Source organism: Mesitornis unicolor, unplaced genomic scaffold, assembly GCF_000695765.1.
Source record: "Mesitornis unicolor isolate BGI_N332 unplaced genomic scaffold, ASM69576v1 scaffold1381, whole genome shotgun sequence".
NCBI classification, from domain to species: domain Eukaryota; kingdom Metazoa; phylum Chordata; class Aves; order Mesitornithiformes; family Mesitornithidae; genus Mesitornis; species Mesitornis unicolor.
In genome coordinates, this window is record NW_010165575.1 from 101,404 (window position 1) to 120,379 (window position 18,976).

At 41.3% G+C, this 18,976-nt stretch overlaps 1 protein-coding gene across 1 annotated transcript; it reads right to left on the bottom strand.

Annotated features, from left to right (window-relative positions):
- Positions 1–212: 212 nt before the first annotated feature.
- Positions 213–12,182, bottom strand: LOC104548594 (chromosome unknown open reading frame, human C1orf198). The gene is made up of 3 exons (XM_010194661.1): positions 12,138–12,182; positions 2,235–2,786; positions 213–557 (listed from the first exon to the last, which is right to left on the bottom strand). Exons 2-3 carry the CDS (start codon positions 2,778–2,780, stop codon positions 501–503), a joined length of 603 nt encoding a protein of 200 aa, XP_010192963.1. The 5' UTR covers positions 2,781–2,786; positions 12,138–12,182; the 3' UTR covers positions 213–500.
- Between the last annotated feature and the right edge of the window lie 6,794 nt (positions 12,183–18,976).

Sequence of the window (18,976 nt, forward strand, 5' to 3'; positions counted from 1 at the left end):
TTTCAAACTAAACGAAATACAGAAATCAACGCAATTCTTCCGTATGCTTATTCTTCATACTGTTTTTGCTTAGTTATCTGAAGTATGGAATTATTTGCTCATTTGGAACCATGGCATCTGCAACACTGTTTCTTACAAGCCGTGCTAGCAAAGTTTTGATTAAAAACAGCAATCTGGTCCTGTAGGTTCCATTTCTAGGATGCAGAGACTCTCATTTGTTTTTCTTTAACATGGATATAGTGACTTCTCTCATCCTCTCAATACAGTAAGCTACTAAAAAATTAAACAGAGATTAAAAAAATACCCAAATGAAACCACACTTCTATCACTGTTTAAAAAACAAAAACGCATATGGTATTACAAAAGTTTATACAAAGGCAACATTTAAGAGTTTGAAAGTTACTTCTAGAAAAAGACACAAATGCTAGTAAATTAACATACAAGGAGAAAGACATTCCACTCCTTCCCCAAAATTGGTTTGACCTATTTTGCACTACCATTTACCAGTTGTCTAGAAAATCAAAGCCAGTCTTCAACATAACATTGCTTGTACTAGTCTGCAAGGAAAAAAAAAGAAACAAGATGTGGTTGTTAATTACAGTATCACAAACTCAGTACTTGACTATCTACAAAAGAAAGATAAAAATGTAGTCTGCCAATATTTCAAGTTCTTCACCTTGCTCTAGGATACCTAAGAACCTACACTAGAAAATGCTAGACATGGAATAATACTCACAATGACCAAAGAGGCAGTTCCAGGTAAAAATAAAGTTCTTGTAGTGGTCTGCAGGCAAAATATTACCTTTTTCCCCATGGAAAAATTCATAAAGATCAGTTTTTAGACTAGAATGGGAATTGCAGAGAATGAAACAAACACAGAATGTAAGCATCACTAATTCAGTGGATTGCCTGCTGCAGTGACAGCCGGGTGTTTCTATTGCACTCTCTTCTCTGCTACTCTGTTCACATTTTGATGTCAAAGGATTGTTTCTCCACAGGGAAAAAAATTAGGCTTTTCAAACTATTTCAGTTACCTAGAAAGCATTCACAAAGGAATTAGAACTGTAACAAACCATTAATTTGTAGGAAAATATGACTAAGCCTTGAACTAGAATTAAAGGACTACTGGAGTCACCATTTGTAGCAAAAAAGCTCCAGAAGCATTATGTCTTAGCTTCAGAAAGAAAGTAATTCAACATAGGGCTCCAAAAACTGAAGTGGTTTAAGTACTGCTCTCTCCTAAGTGCTGCCAGTTACTTCTCTTGCAAGTATTTACTTCATTCTGCATCTTTCTGACCTTACATCATCTTGTTCGGAATTTAAACAATCGCTGTTGGGAAAATATGGTAGAGAAAAACCTATGCAGGATGCTTAAGGTGTACAGTGGTACATCAGGCTTATGCCAGTGATGCTACAGACTCCAGACTGAACTGCACAGCTCAAGCTTCAGATCTCTTCCTTTTGTTTCCCTCTCCATGTCATATCCTGTTGTTCTCTTCCTTTTCTCTCAGAGCAGCATCTGCTTTTTATATAGCTTCAACTGGCCACTGAGCTGCCTAAGGGTATTTTTGCTGTTGGGTTGTTTGGGTTTTTTATTAAAAAAAAAACCAAAACACAACATTGAGAAGGCTAATTCTGGAAGCTCATTCCATTTCCATTTTGGACTTCAAGAGAAAAGACATTTGAAAGCAGCCCAGCTGCCTGGGACAAGGCACTGGAAAGTGGCTGTTGGGCTGCCACTTAAAACAGCTGGGAAACCAGTTTGCCATTCACCGCTATGTTGTGTGTACCGATAAAGTATCCTAGACTCCAGTTTATCAACTTTTCAAGTTTAAAAAAGTTTTAAAATTTTTTTCCCCATTAAGTGTTCTGCTGTTTCAAGAAAAAGAACTCAAACAAAAACTCTTTTACTTGATAAAGCAACTGCTCTACCCCAAACGGTTAGATAGCTTGCTGTCAGTCAGCCACTGCATGCCATGTCAGAGTTTCTGGTATATTTAAATAATGTCCTTATCCTATGCACTTCACTACATTTAAAAACACTTGATTGAAACAAAAAGTAGCAGTTAACATGTTGGTTACATAGACTTCTTCAAATATACAGGATAAAAAGCCAGCAAGCTTAGCTATGGCTTAATGCTTTCTGGAGTCCCTAATCTGCCAGAGTGACTTTGTCAGATTTTAAAGTGCTATACATTTTTTAAATCTAAGACAGTAGATTTAGCAGTCCTTACCTGTGCAGGCATTTGTGGATCTGTAAGTATAGTACCATCAGTATCTTCCTTGTTTGTCCTAGAAGATGCCAGGTCCTGTGGTGGGTCAGGAAGAAAGAAGTCATCTAGAGAGCTAGCAGGGAGCTGAGTTGGTCGAGGTTTCTCCCATTCAAGAGATACAGAAGGTAGGCTGGGGGCGACTGACTTCTCTGGTTTGGTTATGCTGGGCTTCTCAGCTTTTGCCATTTCCTTTGAAGCAGACTCTTGTCTGTAAAAAGAGGGAAGGGGTTTCTCTCCTTTCTCCATGGACTTGATCTGGCTGGGGGTCAAGGACTGGAATTCAGACTTGTCTCCTTCAAACTTGGAGCGCTCAGCATTTATCTTCCAGAAAGAGGACTCCTCTTCCTTCCTAGGTGCTATCAACCCGTCAGAGGCAGGGGTCTTGATGGCCTGAGAAGATTTAGGGACTTGGACACCAGGTGCTGCTTTAACGGGCTGCCTCTGTTCACTCTGTAGCTGGGCACCACCTTGTTCTTGGATGGACAGAGATGCAACGCTGAACTCCATCTGACTCTGTTCAGGGTTAAAGACAAATGGTATTTCAAAGCCCTTCACAAAGACACAGTTTTGAACTTCCAATCTTGATGCATATAAGTAACACCTTTGCCCATGGCTAGGCAACTCCAGACAGCAGATGCCACCGCAAAGCTAACTTATTTTCTCCATAAATGTCTATCTCTGTAGCTACATAAACCAAACAATTTTTTAAAGTCTGAACTGCAAGCAAAAGTTAGAGTCCTAGACCTGCTGCAGAGGAGTCAGAGAAATCAACCATATTCGAGTTACTCAGTGCCATGCAAGATAGCAGTGCATAGCATGCACAGCACTAAAACATTAGAATAGTGGCACAGAAATGTTAGAGGAATTATGGATGCAATTTGAAAACCATGGATGTTTTACATGAAAATATAAAGCAAAAAAAGCTTTACAGTGTAGCTTAAAAGGCAATCTTCCATTATAATCCTTGAAATAGTTGGCAGCATGTTACAACTCCATCTACTTTCAAGACAAAGGATTAGATGTAATGGATGTGCATAGATAAGTGTTTTTTTAAATTCTAATGCCCCTCTGAAGGAAGAGAAACAGCTCCAGCTGGACCAGTTCTTCACTTACTCCAGAGCCTTGTTTTAGTTTTACTTGCAGTGTGGGTAGCTGTACTCATTTCTGAGAGGTAACACTGGGTCAAGGAAGCAAGTGACCACAGTTAAAGCATGATACAGATCTTGCAAAAGCCACCCAAACGCAAACAACACTTCAAAATGTTCATTTTATTTACTGCCACTTCATCAAACTTGATTGCCAACTAGCTTGACGCTCCTTAGACTAATGAAAGTTAAGCCTTGTTTCACCCTAGGGAACACATAAGCATTACCATATTTAGGAGCACAGTACCACAGCAAGTGCCAGAAAAGGACAACCTAATGTCTAGACTTTTGTTTGTAAAGTGGAAAAAACAATGCAATTAAAAAAACAAAAACCCAACCCAAAAACCCTGAAAACTGCATTTACTGCTAGAGCTATGCTATTGTCATTACAGGCCTGACTAGTTTGGAAAAAGTTGAGAAGACATTTCAAATACTAGCTTTTGCTACAAGCTGTTAGTAGATACTTTTGAAGTTTATTACAGATTTGTGATGTTTCCACCATTCTACTTCATTACCTGGCCTTTCCTGAATAAAACCGCTACAACATCTATGGGCCTGAGTCTAGCAAGCCCTAGCTGCATATCATTTTCACCAGAAGCGTTTGATCTCAAGTCCTACATTATTGCGCCTGTTAAGTTCAAAGGGACTCCAGATCTACCATGTCTCACATGTTTAGTATTTAATATTCAGAAACTTCTCATCAAAGCACAAATGTTAACTCAGCAAGTGATTATTTACAAAACAACTTTTTAAAACAGTCAGCAGCTGTCTACAGGTAATTGATTCATGGACTAACAACTGAATTTTCTAAAGGATTAGATACATTAGATATTTTTCTAAGGTTACAGGCAAGAAGGCACAGAGTTCTATGTTTTCATTATGAATATCCTGTGTTATCAAAAGATGCAGAACATAAACAAGCTGTAAGGAATTATTGCTCAGCCAGAATAAGGTGAGTGCAAGGATACAAACAACTCTTACCAAACAGCTCAACACTCCACCCTGCCTGCAAAAATCTAGGAGGGAAAACCTTAGTGCTCTAATTTTTTATTAAATTAAATTCCTAACAAAGTTAAGAGCAGAATTTTCCTTAGATAAATTCTGGATAAAACAAACTATGGATGCAATATTGTTGAGGATTATTTACAGTGACTGCCATTTCCTATATTAATAAATAGGGATTTAGCTCCCTAAGCTCATTTGGCAATACTACCGAATAGAGATTTACCGCCCTGAAGCTCAGATGCTTTAAGACTTCAGAACTGATAAAATTCCAGCTTAAAAAAAAGCCTCGTAATACAACATAAAATAGACCTGTGCTTCTCCAGCATCCAAGGGTGAAAAAAAAATCCATCTTGGAAGTCTTAAATACTTTGTAATGTCACATAGGAATTAAAACAGTGCTACTTTTGATCCTTCAACAGTAATTTTGATCCTTCCTTCTTCCAAGTAGCCTGCTCCAGGGCTCACATGAGAGGCGATGGTAGCCAAAGGCCATCCGTTTCAGTGAAATGACTCCTTCCCCCCAGCCCAAGAGAGAGGGAAGGTCAGTGCCCAGAGGGCAGAGGGGCCACCACAGACCCAGATCAAGAGCGTTGGAAACAAAATCCAGGAAAAACACTGATGGAAGAGAAGCAGAGGTGTGTTATAACAAAAATTAGGAAAAGGAACAAGATGGCTTTGCTTTTCATCGGCAGCAAGAGAAGCAAACCCGGGCCTCCTGGGAAGTTCTAATGCTGTGGAGCAAAACACCCTGCCTGCGCTCATGTTTTATGCTCTTTCGCATGGGTCCAAATATCAGCTCCGAGGTCTGGTCTGGAAGCAGCAGACTGCTTCTAGTGTAGAGGAGAGCAGTAGTACCCTTTTCAACCCACTCCTGGGTGCATGTTCTGGAGAGGATGCCCTCTCTGTCCTTTTAGAGCAGAGACTGTGGGGTGGATCTCTCCGTTTCAGGACCACCCGACATAGGAGACTGCACACTTGTGTCACCATATGCTTTGGAGATCAAACATTTCATAACCAGACACAGAATAACCTGAATGAAAATACCACTTCAGGAGTTTGCTTTCTTCCTCAAGGAAGGTGAAGATGACAAGGCTACCCTGACAGGTTCTGAAAACACCTCCCAGCATCACATAAATACAGCCCCGAGAGGTCAGATTTGTAATTCTGCTTCTAGCATTTAGCTTGAGAAGCCAAGATCTTCTGGAGAAGTTCTGCTACTCTATTTCCTTTGAAATATTTAATGCTTTTATTTGATTTTCCAGGTTAGTTAAGACATCTGAACCCCTAAGAAATGTAGCTGATGAAATAAAATTATGAATATGCAATATCTTTCAAGTCATAAAATTGGCAATAAAATACTACAGACACTCCCTCCCAAAAAGACCCAAAACCCAACAGAGTTTATAAGGAGCAAGATAAATACTTTAACATAAAGATGGAGAAGACCCTTGTAAAAAAGAAGCCATGCTAACATCTAAGCCATGAGTACTACTGTACACTCTAATGAGTCGCTGGACAGTAGAAATGCGAGTTTGTGTTCTGCTCTCAATTTCTGACATCAGACTGCAAACTGGCAATGGATTGGATCAGCAGGAGAGGGAAGGAAACAACATTTAAAAGAGAGTTACTGCCCAAAAAAACATTTCCTCTTCCTTTAGGTGTGCCAGTCATATCAGTATCTTGATGTACGTCTCTCCTGGCTCCAGCCAAAATTAAGAGAGCAGCCAGTCCGTAAGAGGCCGAACTGTGCACTCACTTTCCCTGGGCTGTGAGCTGCAGTTGCACACGGGAGCACTCAGCAGCAGAACTGTGCTGCCCAACATTTCAGTAAGACTCAGTGGTCAAAAGTGAACTGTCACTTTAGGCACACTTTAGGATTTCAGTCCCCAGTCGCTTTCATAGATTCTGTACAACTATCGATGAGCTGCAGGTTCTGTGCTTTAATTCCCCACCTAAAGACTAAAGCAAAAAGACTTTCTCTTTCCAACCACTTGTGCTATTTGGATTTCCGGGAACTGTTTGGCCCAGAACATATCTTGAGAGTTTACAGGCAGGCTAGTACAGTCCCAACTGCCATTTTTAGAAGTTACCAAAATTCAAATAAAAGCAAAAGAGTTTTCCAGATATTGCAATAGCAACACATTCTCAATTCATTTAAGAGAGGGGGGGGGAGAAAGTGCATGTGCAAGCACACACTAAGTAATATTTTGAGGCAAAGCAAACCTAGAAGTCAGTGTTCTTTGCAGTCTTATCCCTCTGGTCCCAAATCACTGGAAGTATATAGACGGAATATTAAAAACTGCAGTTTTTAGGAAGCTGCGTGTCCATCTTTCCTTTAAAAGACTGTATTAAGGTATTTATGAATTTTATTTATTGGATTAAAAAATTTAAACCTAACTTCAGTCTCAAGGCAGGGATAATCCACCAAATCATAATACTGGCTGTATATACTCATGGGAAACAATATATTCTAAAAGAGAGGCACCACACACTAAGACCATAATAATTTACTAATACCATATAAAACCAGGTCTGAGTTCCTAAGTCTACATTAAAAATAAGATGACCACATAGAACCCAGGAGCTTTTGTTTTTTAAGCATCTTATTCACTCATCAGGAATGTGTAGTGTTTTACTAAACAGTCAAGCAAACACAGCCAAAACAAATTGTTTTGCTTGGCAGCCTTAAAAAAATCCAAATTGTTGAGACAAAGACTGCAGAGACACTGTCAAAAGCAACTTGTTTTAAGCACAGGCTGATAAATGCAGAGGTAAGAAAGCCAAGTTTAAAACGATTCAGAAGATGACCTTGCTTTGCTGAATGGACAAAACCAAAATAAATACGGGACCCAAAGTAGCTGCAGTTTTTGCTTTGTTTCCTGTGCACGCAGTGAGTATTTTCAGGATATTTTCAGAGTCAGAACGGAATCTTTAGGTCAGCAGAGACCAATTGCAAGGGCAAAAACAGAGCAAAGCACTCAAAAACAATCAAAGTAATTTTAGTCCATACAGAAAGGCATTGCCAAAGATGCACAGCATAGGAAATGTCATGATCTACTCTTTGAGGCTATGTCCCACATTCCTGCCAAAAGCAAAGCTCACACTGACAATATCTGGTACATGCACGGTTTGACACTCAAAACGTGCTGTCTGAAGACTGAGGCAGGTAACTGAATCCTTAGCCAAAAAAACCTAGCCATGCAGATTAAAATAATCCTTGAACAGCGACTATTACCACAAGTTGGGTTTATTCCTCAAGAACTAATATTCACCAGCAGTCCCCTACAGCACTGTGTTTTACATATTTGTAGACTAGATCAAAAAGGGAAGGGAAAACTGAAAACCTCAGGCGTTGCTCTTCTTTCCTTCCATGGCGGCAGTGCCATTTATGCCAGCTTGATAAAAATAACCACACAGAAGTGGTCTGTAACAAACAATTCTAATACCAGGCTGCTAAGGAAGGAGAGGAAAAGAATTAATTTCTGCCACTTTCATCCTATTTTTTAAAAAAACACCCCTCCCCAAAAAAACCAAACAAACCAACACAAACCCAACTAGGTCTTGTATAAAGAAGGATATTGAAGATTGTCTTTTAGTTTTAGATAAAGGAAATACAGTTTGCATACCACATTTTTTCTAAGTGCAAAAGAATTTTATCCTTTCTAAATCATGACTGGGCTTAGATCACTTCTGTAGCAATATAAACAGGGGAATTCAGACAGGGAGGCAGCAGACTGTCCAGGGGATTGAGGCTTGACACTTTGTCTTTTTGCCTTTTTGCTTGTTTGTTTTTAAACACACCTTGAAGGCTTCTCTTTTCAACAAGTATTTGAGGGCCTGCTGAAAGCAGAAGAAAGCTGAAGGAGGAAAAAGCTAGGAGTTACAAAGAGGAAAGTACAGAAAGGGCTCTCTAAAGCTGCCTTCACAACTTTTCTACTTGTATCAAGACCAATAAATCTTTATATGCACGTGTCAATTTTAAACATTTGGAATAAAACTTATTTTAGTTAATATCATGAAAGGGAAACAGATTCCACTTCTTCCCATGCTGCTCTGTGCATTCAATGTGTTAGCCGAGGTGGCAGACTGAAATAATATTTTCTGCCCACTACTAAATTAATTTAAAAAAAACTCCAAAACCAAACACACCAAACCCAGAAAGTTCTGAGTTTAGGAACAGCTGCAGAGAAATTTTATTTCCAAAGCCAGGCATGATTCTTGTTTTCCATTTATATCTTGAGGTCCGCGCTGAGCTTCACTGAATTTTTACTTCAAACAAACCAAGAAACCTCACAGTCTAAACTCAGCCAAAATGTCAGCTTTCATTTCACTTAAACCTGAAGCCATAAATAGAACGCCCTAAATTCATAAACCTGGCTTTAGCTCCAGTTAAAAATGTAACCCACATTTCAAGCCATGTTATGTTTATGAGGGCTCCACCCATGAACCATTCCCATCTATTCAATCTCTGGCTTTAAAAAGTCAGCTTACTTGCTGTGCCATGAGAACTTATTGCTTCCGGAGTATTTTCCCTTCTAAGAAGTGCTACACTTTTCTACTAAAAATATCAGTATTTTAAATGCTAACAGCTAACTCAGCGATTCACATTGTACTCTTTTGTTTGCCTTGTGTGAAGGTTTAAAGAGGGGTGAGGCAAGAACTCTAAACACGTATCAAACAGCTAAAAATGGTGGAGATATTCATGTGTTTTGTTGCAATGTAAACGACTGAGCACAAATGTGAGAGATGGCTTCAAAAAGAAAACACAGAAAGTTTACTTCTGATAAAAGTGAAGTTCTCAAGCCCTTCAGTGATGTTTTGCCCCAAACGACAGCGATTTAATTCACCGTTCTCTGGGTAAGTTTGACAGCCATGGAATTAGGGACTCCATTGCACGAGCTACCATGGGAAAAATCTGCCCATGGCTGTCAAATTTACCCAGAGAACAGAAGCTCCAAGCTGAAAACTTGCCCTCTCCTCTTCTCTACTCTTCTCACTACCCTCTCAAATTTTCCTGAAGTAAGTACAGACAAATACTGATTTTGCTGCTTTGTCTTCTTACAGTCTCAATACTAAAAATTTTTTTAAAACCCAATAATCACCTATTGGTTTTACTTGTCTGCATCTCTGCTTTCTCCTTCTCTGAAAAGCCAAAAGTGAATGTCACATTCCCTTCCGTGGGTAAACCAGAGCACATTCGTGCAAAGCTGCAAAAGAGCGAAGGGATTTCATCATCACGGCAATAACGTGGAAAAAAAACCCCAAACCAAAACAAAAACTCTGCATGAACGAGAGACTGGGACAAAGAATATTATGGAAAGAATAACCCAGCATGAGGTAGAGCTCATGGAATGGAAAGAGCCTGACAGCCTAAAATAACAGTGGGAATAGATCTGGCTCAAAAGACAGTGAACGTGCATTACGACACGTCAACACTATTAAACAGCTCATTCAGGTCTCTTCACTGTTTCCTCACGCTGGACCGACTGGGCAAGGTTACCTCATGGAGAAACTGCCTTCCAATATTATCTAAGTACTGGGTAGAGAAGAGATCAAAGAGGAAGCACAAAGCAGTATCTCCACCTTTGGAAATGGAAAACTCAGCAGGTGAAGGATTTGGCTGGAAGACTGACACAACATGGGGCACTGGGCGAGATGCAAAAGGAGGAAGCCACACAAAACAAACAACTTACACCCCATAAAGCCCAACAAAACAGGATCTCTAGAGCTTTGCTAAAGGAAAACATCATGCAACTTTTCCACCTACAGCTGTGGCACAGCTTTTATCTCTGGCCAGTAAGGAGGGAGGGGGAAGACGCAAGCACAGCTTGATTAGCTGAGACAAATAATTATTTCTAAAGCAACCTCCTCCCCACCTCACCCTTCTTCATTAGTCACAAGTGTTTCCATGTCATTCTGCAATCCTTCGTTCAGTACAGAAAAGCATGAAATCAGAGCATCTATCCGTTGTGGTCCCTCATTTTGAGACACCAGGAAGACAGTAAAGACAATCTTAATTGGAAAGAGAGAAGCCACAGATTGGGTTGCAAAACACTTCACTAGACATATGGGCATTTAAAAGCCAACTATCAGGTAAAGAGAAAATCCATCTGAGTGCAGATGCATCTCATCATGGACCAGTAGACAGTGTATTCCGGTAAACGCTATTTCCAGGAAGCACAAGTATTCAGAACTTACAAAATCCTATTGAGACAGAGCTTAGACATATCATTACAGCTGCCACATTCTCAAGACCAAGTTCTGGGGTTTGCACCAAAACTTAGGGGAGAGGCAACACCGCTGCTTCCAGCACATGATTTATTTCACCTTACTATCAGTGAGGTTCACACTGTTCACACTGCTACTCTTTTCTTGACAGCTTCACCCAAGTACACCCACACTAAAAGCCTCTTTAGTATTATCCTAGAAGCCTGTGGCTTCTTCTTCTAAGGGTCCTGAAACACAGGAGGGCTTGCCTGAGCTACCCAGCTTTCACTGCAGGGAATCCTCCATTGGCTCCTGAACCACCACAGTTTAAAATAAGGGAGTTTTAAGGCAAGGAAAGACTGGCAATGGTTTCTCTTAAAACAGCAGCACCGTAGGCTACAGGGACCCAAGAGTCTCATCAAGTTATAGGTTAGGATCTGCACAGCACAGATGGGGTGGTAGCTACAGGCGGTGACCTTGAGCAAGGAAGGCTGACAAGTCGTCTAGGGTCAGCCAGATTAATTCAGTATTCATTGGCATTTCCAAATAATTACTCTGTACTAGGCTAAGATTATATTCATAAGCTCATACATGATTATCTACATAGTTCAAGGGCAAAAAATGGAAGGAACAAGGGAGGAGCAGCTTTCTGTGGCAGATAAAGCCACAACACACAAACTCTGAAATGTGCGATTAAATTAACATGTCCACCATACCCAGCTGAGAAAGGCAATGAGCTGTGGTTTTGATTCTAGATTTTTCTTTGACAAGAAGAATTAAACTTAGTTTCCCACCACAGATATGGCACAACTGTATTTCCTCACACTGCACTTTCAGAAAGATGGAGAACTCTGGCTTTGTGTTAGCCTGATGAGAATCCCGTTGTAAATAATGCTTTAACAAAATACCAGAGATAAGGCAAAGGAAAAAAACCCAACAAAACAAACCCAACCCACCACAGCAAAATACACTATTTTTGTACTGAGCTGTCTTGTGGAGAGGCAATAACACAATGCTACTAGCATAGCCCCAGGCTAACAATTTTCATTACATTCTAGTACATAACAGGAAGACAAAGCATAAGACAGACTTTAAGAAATAATTCAATGAATTTACTAAATACCTGTACCTTTCTCACCTTATTTCCTAGGTACTTTACTCCTGACCTCAGAAGTGAAATGCAGTTATACTTACACAGTATCTGAGACACTGGTCTTGCTAAACATGGAAAGTTGTTTAAAAAGTTTACAGTGAAAAATCAAATAATGAATCAGTTTTACACCTGCACTTGAAGCCAGAATATTAGTTCATGAAGTACATTTTGAGTGTCTGTTGATGTAAATCAAGCACACCAGTCCTGTTTTATTTTGCAGGATGGTCACTTTACACAGCTCTCACAGAACAGAGACGACATTAGTCTATCAAGTCTGGAAATGAAGATAATATAAATGCACAAACAGTACAAAATGACAAACCAACACTAAAAATAAAATGGCTGCATATTTACCTTCGTTTCCCAGGAGAACGGTGCTGAGTGTTCATCTTGCCAAGTTATGTCCTGAAATAAAATTCAAGAATGACTAAAAATCAGAAGAGCAGCTTTACCTGCTCAGGAGCATCATACAGATGACATTTTGTTGCACTGCTGGAAGCATAACAACCACTACCACAGAACTTGCTAAAAAGCGAGCGCACTACTTAAGAGCTGGCACTGGTTACATTTTAAGACTGACTCAAAGCAAGTTCTCTGAGGGGAAGATTATAGATTAGTACACCAATTTAACCTACAAAATACATAAAGGTTTAACTTGGTTTAAACCTCTTGAAACAGTTTCTCTACTAATAACTTTAAAACATATTATATTTCAAATTTTCTTTGGTAGCCATCAGCAACACACAGGGACAGAGCGAGCAAGGGGAGCAGGGACCTTGGGGAAACAAAAGTCCCGTTTCGTCCCCTCCGCAGACCCAAGAGCACGTGTGCAGCCAGGCAGTCACGTGGCAGCGAAACAGCTGCCATTAGGCCAAGCCACAGCTGGATCCAGCCCCGACAAGACACATCATTATCCCACTTCAATGACGAACAGACTTAAATAAGTATTTGGTGCTGTTGGAAGAACCACACGACGTCCAGAGTAAAATCCCAAGCTGAAATAGCTGCTTTTAAGAAGCTAATGTTCTGAAAAATAATTTCAATTTGAGAAATTTAAATAATCTCTTCATACAGAGCATACCCTTCAAAAAGACAAGCAATCCATGTGAAAAAAAAAAGAAGGGGTAATAAATAAATGAATGAATAAATGAATGAATGTTCATGGTTGTTCAAGACTTGCAACAAACTGATCACACTTCTATTCCCAGTCACAGATGAGACTTATTTGTACACTGGATGTTCACACGCTGGTAGAGGTTGTAAGTTGCACCTCCCATATTGACTAAACCGCTGCTTGGCCACCCCAGTAAATCAGAGGAGGAACAGACGTTGGAAGGATGGATGGAATGAGAAATGCCAGGAGTAACCATGCAGAGGGAAGGAGAGGACAGGACAAGACCTGGAGTGCTTGTCTCACACTCCTGCTGTTCAAAGAGTAACAGAACCAGGCCATGTTTTAGGTGGGCTATTACACAGGAACCCCACATTGTACCATGACTGCCCTTTTCTTCTTACTTCTGACCTCTACCTTTACAGAAATACATTTCTCAGATACCTGATAGCATTCTCCTGATCTGCTATCTCTTATTTCACCGTAAGCAGATTTTGCTGGCCAGCAGCCATGAAATCACAATTGGAAGTGCCTGAAACCATCTCCTAAACATGAAAATGTGTCATCCTCCAACTATTACTCCTCTGTGAAATGCAGGGTTTCTAGCAGCAAAGTACTTGTGGGATATACAAGGGTGATCCCATGCTCTAAAAAAGAACCAGGCTGATCAGAAACCATCTAAAAGGAAAGGCCTGGGCTCTGCTGGACCACACATTGTGGCCAAAAAGGAAATTTGGTACAGGAAATCTTTGTCAACAACACAAGCGTAATACCACGTTCTCTCATTCTAGGAAATGAATGCTCACGTTTAACATTTAAGGCAAAGGGAGTAAAAGTCTGCTTTTTAGTATCTGTTCTAGCTTCCATCAGTACTTGCACTGCAGAGCGCTGCTGACCACAGGGGTACACCATGTCCTTTAGGTGGGACACCTTGCAGCAGGTGAGTGTCAAATTATTTCAAAATCACTTTAGGACTGTATCCTTTGCCTCTGAAACTGGTGGAGCTGGCACTTCATTTCTGCAGCACGCATGACAGGAATCACAATCCAGGAGGGAGGAGAGACGGGAGGCAGGACCACAGCCCTTCTGTCCACGTAAGAATGATCAGTACTCGATTTCAACCACAGCAATTAAACACAGAAATGAAGCCCAGCCCCACTTCATAGGGTCTGATGCCTTCTCAGTCACCATTGCACTTGTTGGTCCTTCCAACTTGTAACTTCAGCCTTCAGGTTAGGTAGACAAAAAGTCTACCTGAAATGAATAAACGGTAATTTGGTATTGGTTGTTGAAAAGTTCTTGTCAGAGACAAAATCTAAGGCTTTCATAGATTATTTCAAAAGCTGGAAACAGCAGAGAAGCAGTTCCTTTAAAGAAAAGAGGATGGCTCATTGTATCTCAGGCTGCATAGCTTTGCCCACACTCAAGAGATCTTCCATGCGATTCCAGCAAAGGATAAAATCATGCAAGACATGGTTTGAGGATACAAAGCTTCAAGGAGTTGACGTCTGTCGTTATTTGAAGTGCACCTGAAGCGAGGATGAAGGAGACAGTGGTCAGGTTCTGTCCACTGCCAGGGAAGGGAAGGAAGTCTGTGGCCTCCACCTCTTGTGCCCACACCCAGAGGACATGCAGAGGACCAAGTCAGAAGTAGGACAATACGCTTCAATGGTTTCCTGTCGGATGCGCCAGATTCATGTTTATCACCAACACAATCTGAAAAATAACTTTGCCTTTTGTAAAACAAAAAAGTTCTTGTGTGCTTGAAGAAAATGGGAGCAAAAGCATAAACTATTTTAATACCCACAGAAGTACATGACGAGTGAAAATTCTAGGAAAAAAGGCTTCAAAGCTATGTATCATCAACAGAGATTAGAAGAGATCCATATCTGATCAGCTTTTGTTTTCAGCACACAACAAAGCCTTCTTCCAGAAAGGTGTCAAAGAAATAAACTTTTGTTCACAAGCATTAAAGAACCTATCTGTAAGAAATGGGTTGCCTCATGCAACATACTTCATAGCTAAAAAAAGACAAAAAACAAGAGAGAGAAAGGCAAAAATCCAGTCATACACTTGGCTTCAACAACCAGATGCAGTATATATAAAAAAGAATCAATCACAAACTACGTTTGCTATATATAGACAGCTTGTTGCAAAACTGCATCTGAATTTCAAAATGGAAGACACTGGTAGAAACGTGCCAGTGTATCTGACATGAGCAGCTGACAGTGGGCAGGCAGTCACAAACCCACCAACAAATGCATCTTAGAAGCGTTACATGAACAGGGCTTGATGGTTACTGAGGTTTAACGGCACTCAAAAGCAGCCCAGTATTTTTTGGTTTTTAAAAAGCACAAATCTGTAACAGGTCCAACATAAAAGTTGTTCGTAGATTTGGGTCTTTGTTACTTTAAAGCATTTTAAATAGGAGATTAAAGGGTCGATCCTTTGGCTTGGTGTCAAAGTTCTTAAGGCTAAGCAAAACAAATACCGTATCTGCCATCAGGTAGCTAAGTCAAGCTTCCCTATTAAAAGACGATGAATGAAGCCAACCAAACTCTCTTACCTGTCTTTCCTTACCAATTCTTAAAGTACATGGTATTTTCTTCAACTAAAAGTTTACTTAAGTCCAGTTCTCTGAGCCCCTCGGTACTGCTCAAATACTCAATAACCCTCAGCCACAAGGCCTAGGCTGTCTAGACACAGGCAATGATGGTGAAGCAACAAACTCGCCTGGTGACAGGCTCACGTGCAGTAGCAAGATCACCTTCAGCAAACAGGACAAAATTTATTTCATGGGGGTGTTAAATGACGCTCTTAGGCTGGATGAGACAAAAAGATACACAGGATCTAGACCACATGGCTCCAGAAAACAGAATAAGATAGAAAGGCGAGAGATGTTTGGTTTCATTAAGAGGAGGTGTTGGAAAATACCAGGGCCTGCAACTCCATCAAGGTCATTGGGCCAGTATATTCTGAGGTCTGTTTCACCTAGGAAGTCTTAACTTGACACCATGAGGCCAAGGGAGGACATGCAACTGCTGGTCTTAGCAGTTGCGTGCAACTCCACTGTGACAGCGCGGTGCACACGGGCAGATGCCAAGTGCTCTGGGCGCTATCCAACCCAACTCTGTGCTTGGGAGAGAAATGCTGTTTGGTGAACCAAGGAGCCCGATTCCTGGACTTGCGCTTCTTTCGTCAAGCTTTTTGAGACTTTTTAAAATACTTTAAGTTCTTTGATGGCAAGATGGCAGATTAAAAAAGTAGCTCTGATGTCTTGGTACTGACTCTCTTTAGGATCTTCATTCACAGTGCACGTACAGCTTCAGCTACTCACTCTGGGATTGGTAATGCCGCAGTGAGGGTGAGATACCGAAAGAGGAGCCATGGCACTCAGCTGACGCTAGGCATTTGCTAAGAGTCACACCTGGTGCTGCAGCATTTTAGCGCTATGAAATCACTGGATCATGGCTACAGGATGTCACGGTCCTGTTACTGTACACTGATTTTCTGTCACAGCCTTCCCACACAGGCAACATACTGAAAGGCGTTTCCAAAATGTAAGAGATGCATATATTTTGAGAACTTACAGTCCTGGGCTACAACTTCAGAAGATTAGTTTGGTGTTAGAAAAGATAAATGGGACATGGTTGGGGTGAAGAGATACAAGACCACTAGATATATCCTCTGGACCACATTATCAAAATGTTCACATGCATCAAAGTGAGACTGAAATGGTGAGAGTCCTGGATGGGTAAATCAGTATCTTCAGCTTTCACCTTTGTTTTGCTTTCTCCCAAGTCCTCCGAAGAACACGAGGTGAAAGAGATGAACTTTCCATGCTTAAGCAAGCACAGGTAGATCACTACAGATTTCAACATCAGTTAACAGGGAAGATGAGCTGCTGCTGGAAACATGAAGCTTTCGGAGCAGGTGTGAGCAAGATCATCAGACCAAAACACTCACACCGAAGGCACTGCAATGTCAACAAGTGATCCTGAGGTATGCAGGCTACTCTCCTTTTCCTTGCCTCAGGACGCCGTGCACCAGGAGACAGAGAGAGCAGCCAGGACCAAGCCCCCAGAGCGAGGGCTGGGTGACCACGGTGTGTGCAGCAGTTACGCCTTACAAAGACAGCAGCGGTTGAGCTCAATACGCTCTCAGACCAGGCGACAGCAAGATAATAAAGCTCTGCAGGCAAAGCATTCGCAAGCCTGGAAAGTTGAACTGAAATGGCAAGAGAGCGGCCGCAGTGGCTCTGTGACAGCAGGACAAGGAGGAACAATTACTGAGGCAAATGTCCAAGAAGCAGGTCGAATGCCAGCAAGGGAGCGGGGAGAGAGGAAGCTATCAGATGAGGAGCCAGGAAAGGCTCCAAGGCTCAAGAGTGCAGTTGGAAAAACTAAAATGGAAATGGAGGATGCCAAAACGAGTGGAATCTCTTTTCTTCAGAAATATGATTTATATTCATTAACTTCAGCTTGGAAGTCCAGGAGGAAGTCAGTTGAGGCAGCTGCTTCCAATGTTAAACACTATGCATCATGTATTTTGATGAATCGTGCTCTTTTTGGTTAATGGCTACACAAATGCTAACAACAACATTATTTGTATCATAGCTGTATTTCAGGGGAAGAGGGAAAAGAACTGCCAGATTTCAGATGGACTCTCTCACTGTTTTGTCAAGCAGGAAACGATTACTTCCATACAGTGCAGCACAACAACCCACAACATGCTTGCTTTCCTTCTGGATCCGCATAATTCAAAGCGGAAAGCAGAGCAGAGAACACACTTACTTTCCACAGCCTAAATCCTTTCACAACGAACTTCATGATTAGGTTTCCTTTCAAAGAATGCTTGGACAATCAAATTCACTGTCTTGCATCCTTCTATACCTCTTCTTCACCAGGAGTTATGATCTATTACTAGCAAATACTTATCCAGAATTCCTGGTATCACTGACTAAACAAAACTGAGCTTGACCATATGTTCTCTAACTCTAAATGCGATGTGTGTAGGGCACATCCTCACACCCTCCCGACAGGTGAAAGACAGGCAGCAGCCTTCTTGCACAAAGCTGGTTGGGAACCATGACACTGAGTATCTGTGTGCTCCAAACACTTCTTACAAATCTCATTGCAAGGGATACTGGTGAGGAGGCTAAAAGCAGCACTGTTCTCTTTAAACTGGATTGATGATTACAAATGCAGAAGCAGATTTTTCTTTTCTGTTAGAAGCCACATAGGTTAATTAACAATAGGTCACTTTAAGACACTATACGAACACAGTGAAAGATAGCAGCTCTGTAATCATACCGAGATGTAAAAGAAAACAAAACAAAGGAAATCTCACACGCAAAATGAGAGACATATCTGGAGTGCACCCTCCAGTCTTCGCAAGCATTGCTAGACCTTCCCCTTCAAGGGATCACTCTCAGTAACATGACCCACTGCTCCAGAGCAGGTGCCCTTATACCTATGGATTTCTAGAAGGGCTGCCACACTTTGCCATTAGATAGATGGCTCTCAGGAGCTTCAAAATCCATATTTTTTGCCATCTATCTTTCCACACCCTTGTTTTTCCTGGCATGTGACATGGAACGGGCTGTATTTTTTATTTTTAAGGTGTCAAAGATACCAAGAGTTGGAATGTTTTCAGTGTTGTATTTTTAACCGTGTCTAAAATTAGAAACAAAAAGGAAGATATCTAACTCAGTGTAAACATTTCCTACAGCCCATTTTCAGCAAGGGACTATTTCCACTAGCCACGGCTGTGCCCCGCTTTCCGGGGGAGCTTGCACCAGCCTCTTCTGTAAGTCTGTTTGTTCTCCAAAATCCACTTCAGAGTTACTTCTGCTTATCTCGGACAAACTCCGATTTGGTGCCTTTCCTGCTTTTAGGCAGGAAAACTTGGTCTGACCAAGTCCCCTCGCTTACAGTGTCACACCCCGCCCTCCTGCACGGCCACGGAGTGGGAAGAAAAAAAATAAGTCTCTCTCCCCTTCATCTCCAGGGCAACTCCCCCCGTCGCCAACGAGGAGAAACGCCTGCTCCTCTCCACAGCCGAGCGCCGGCAGAAGCAGCCG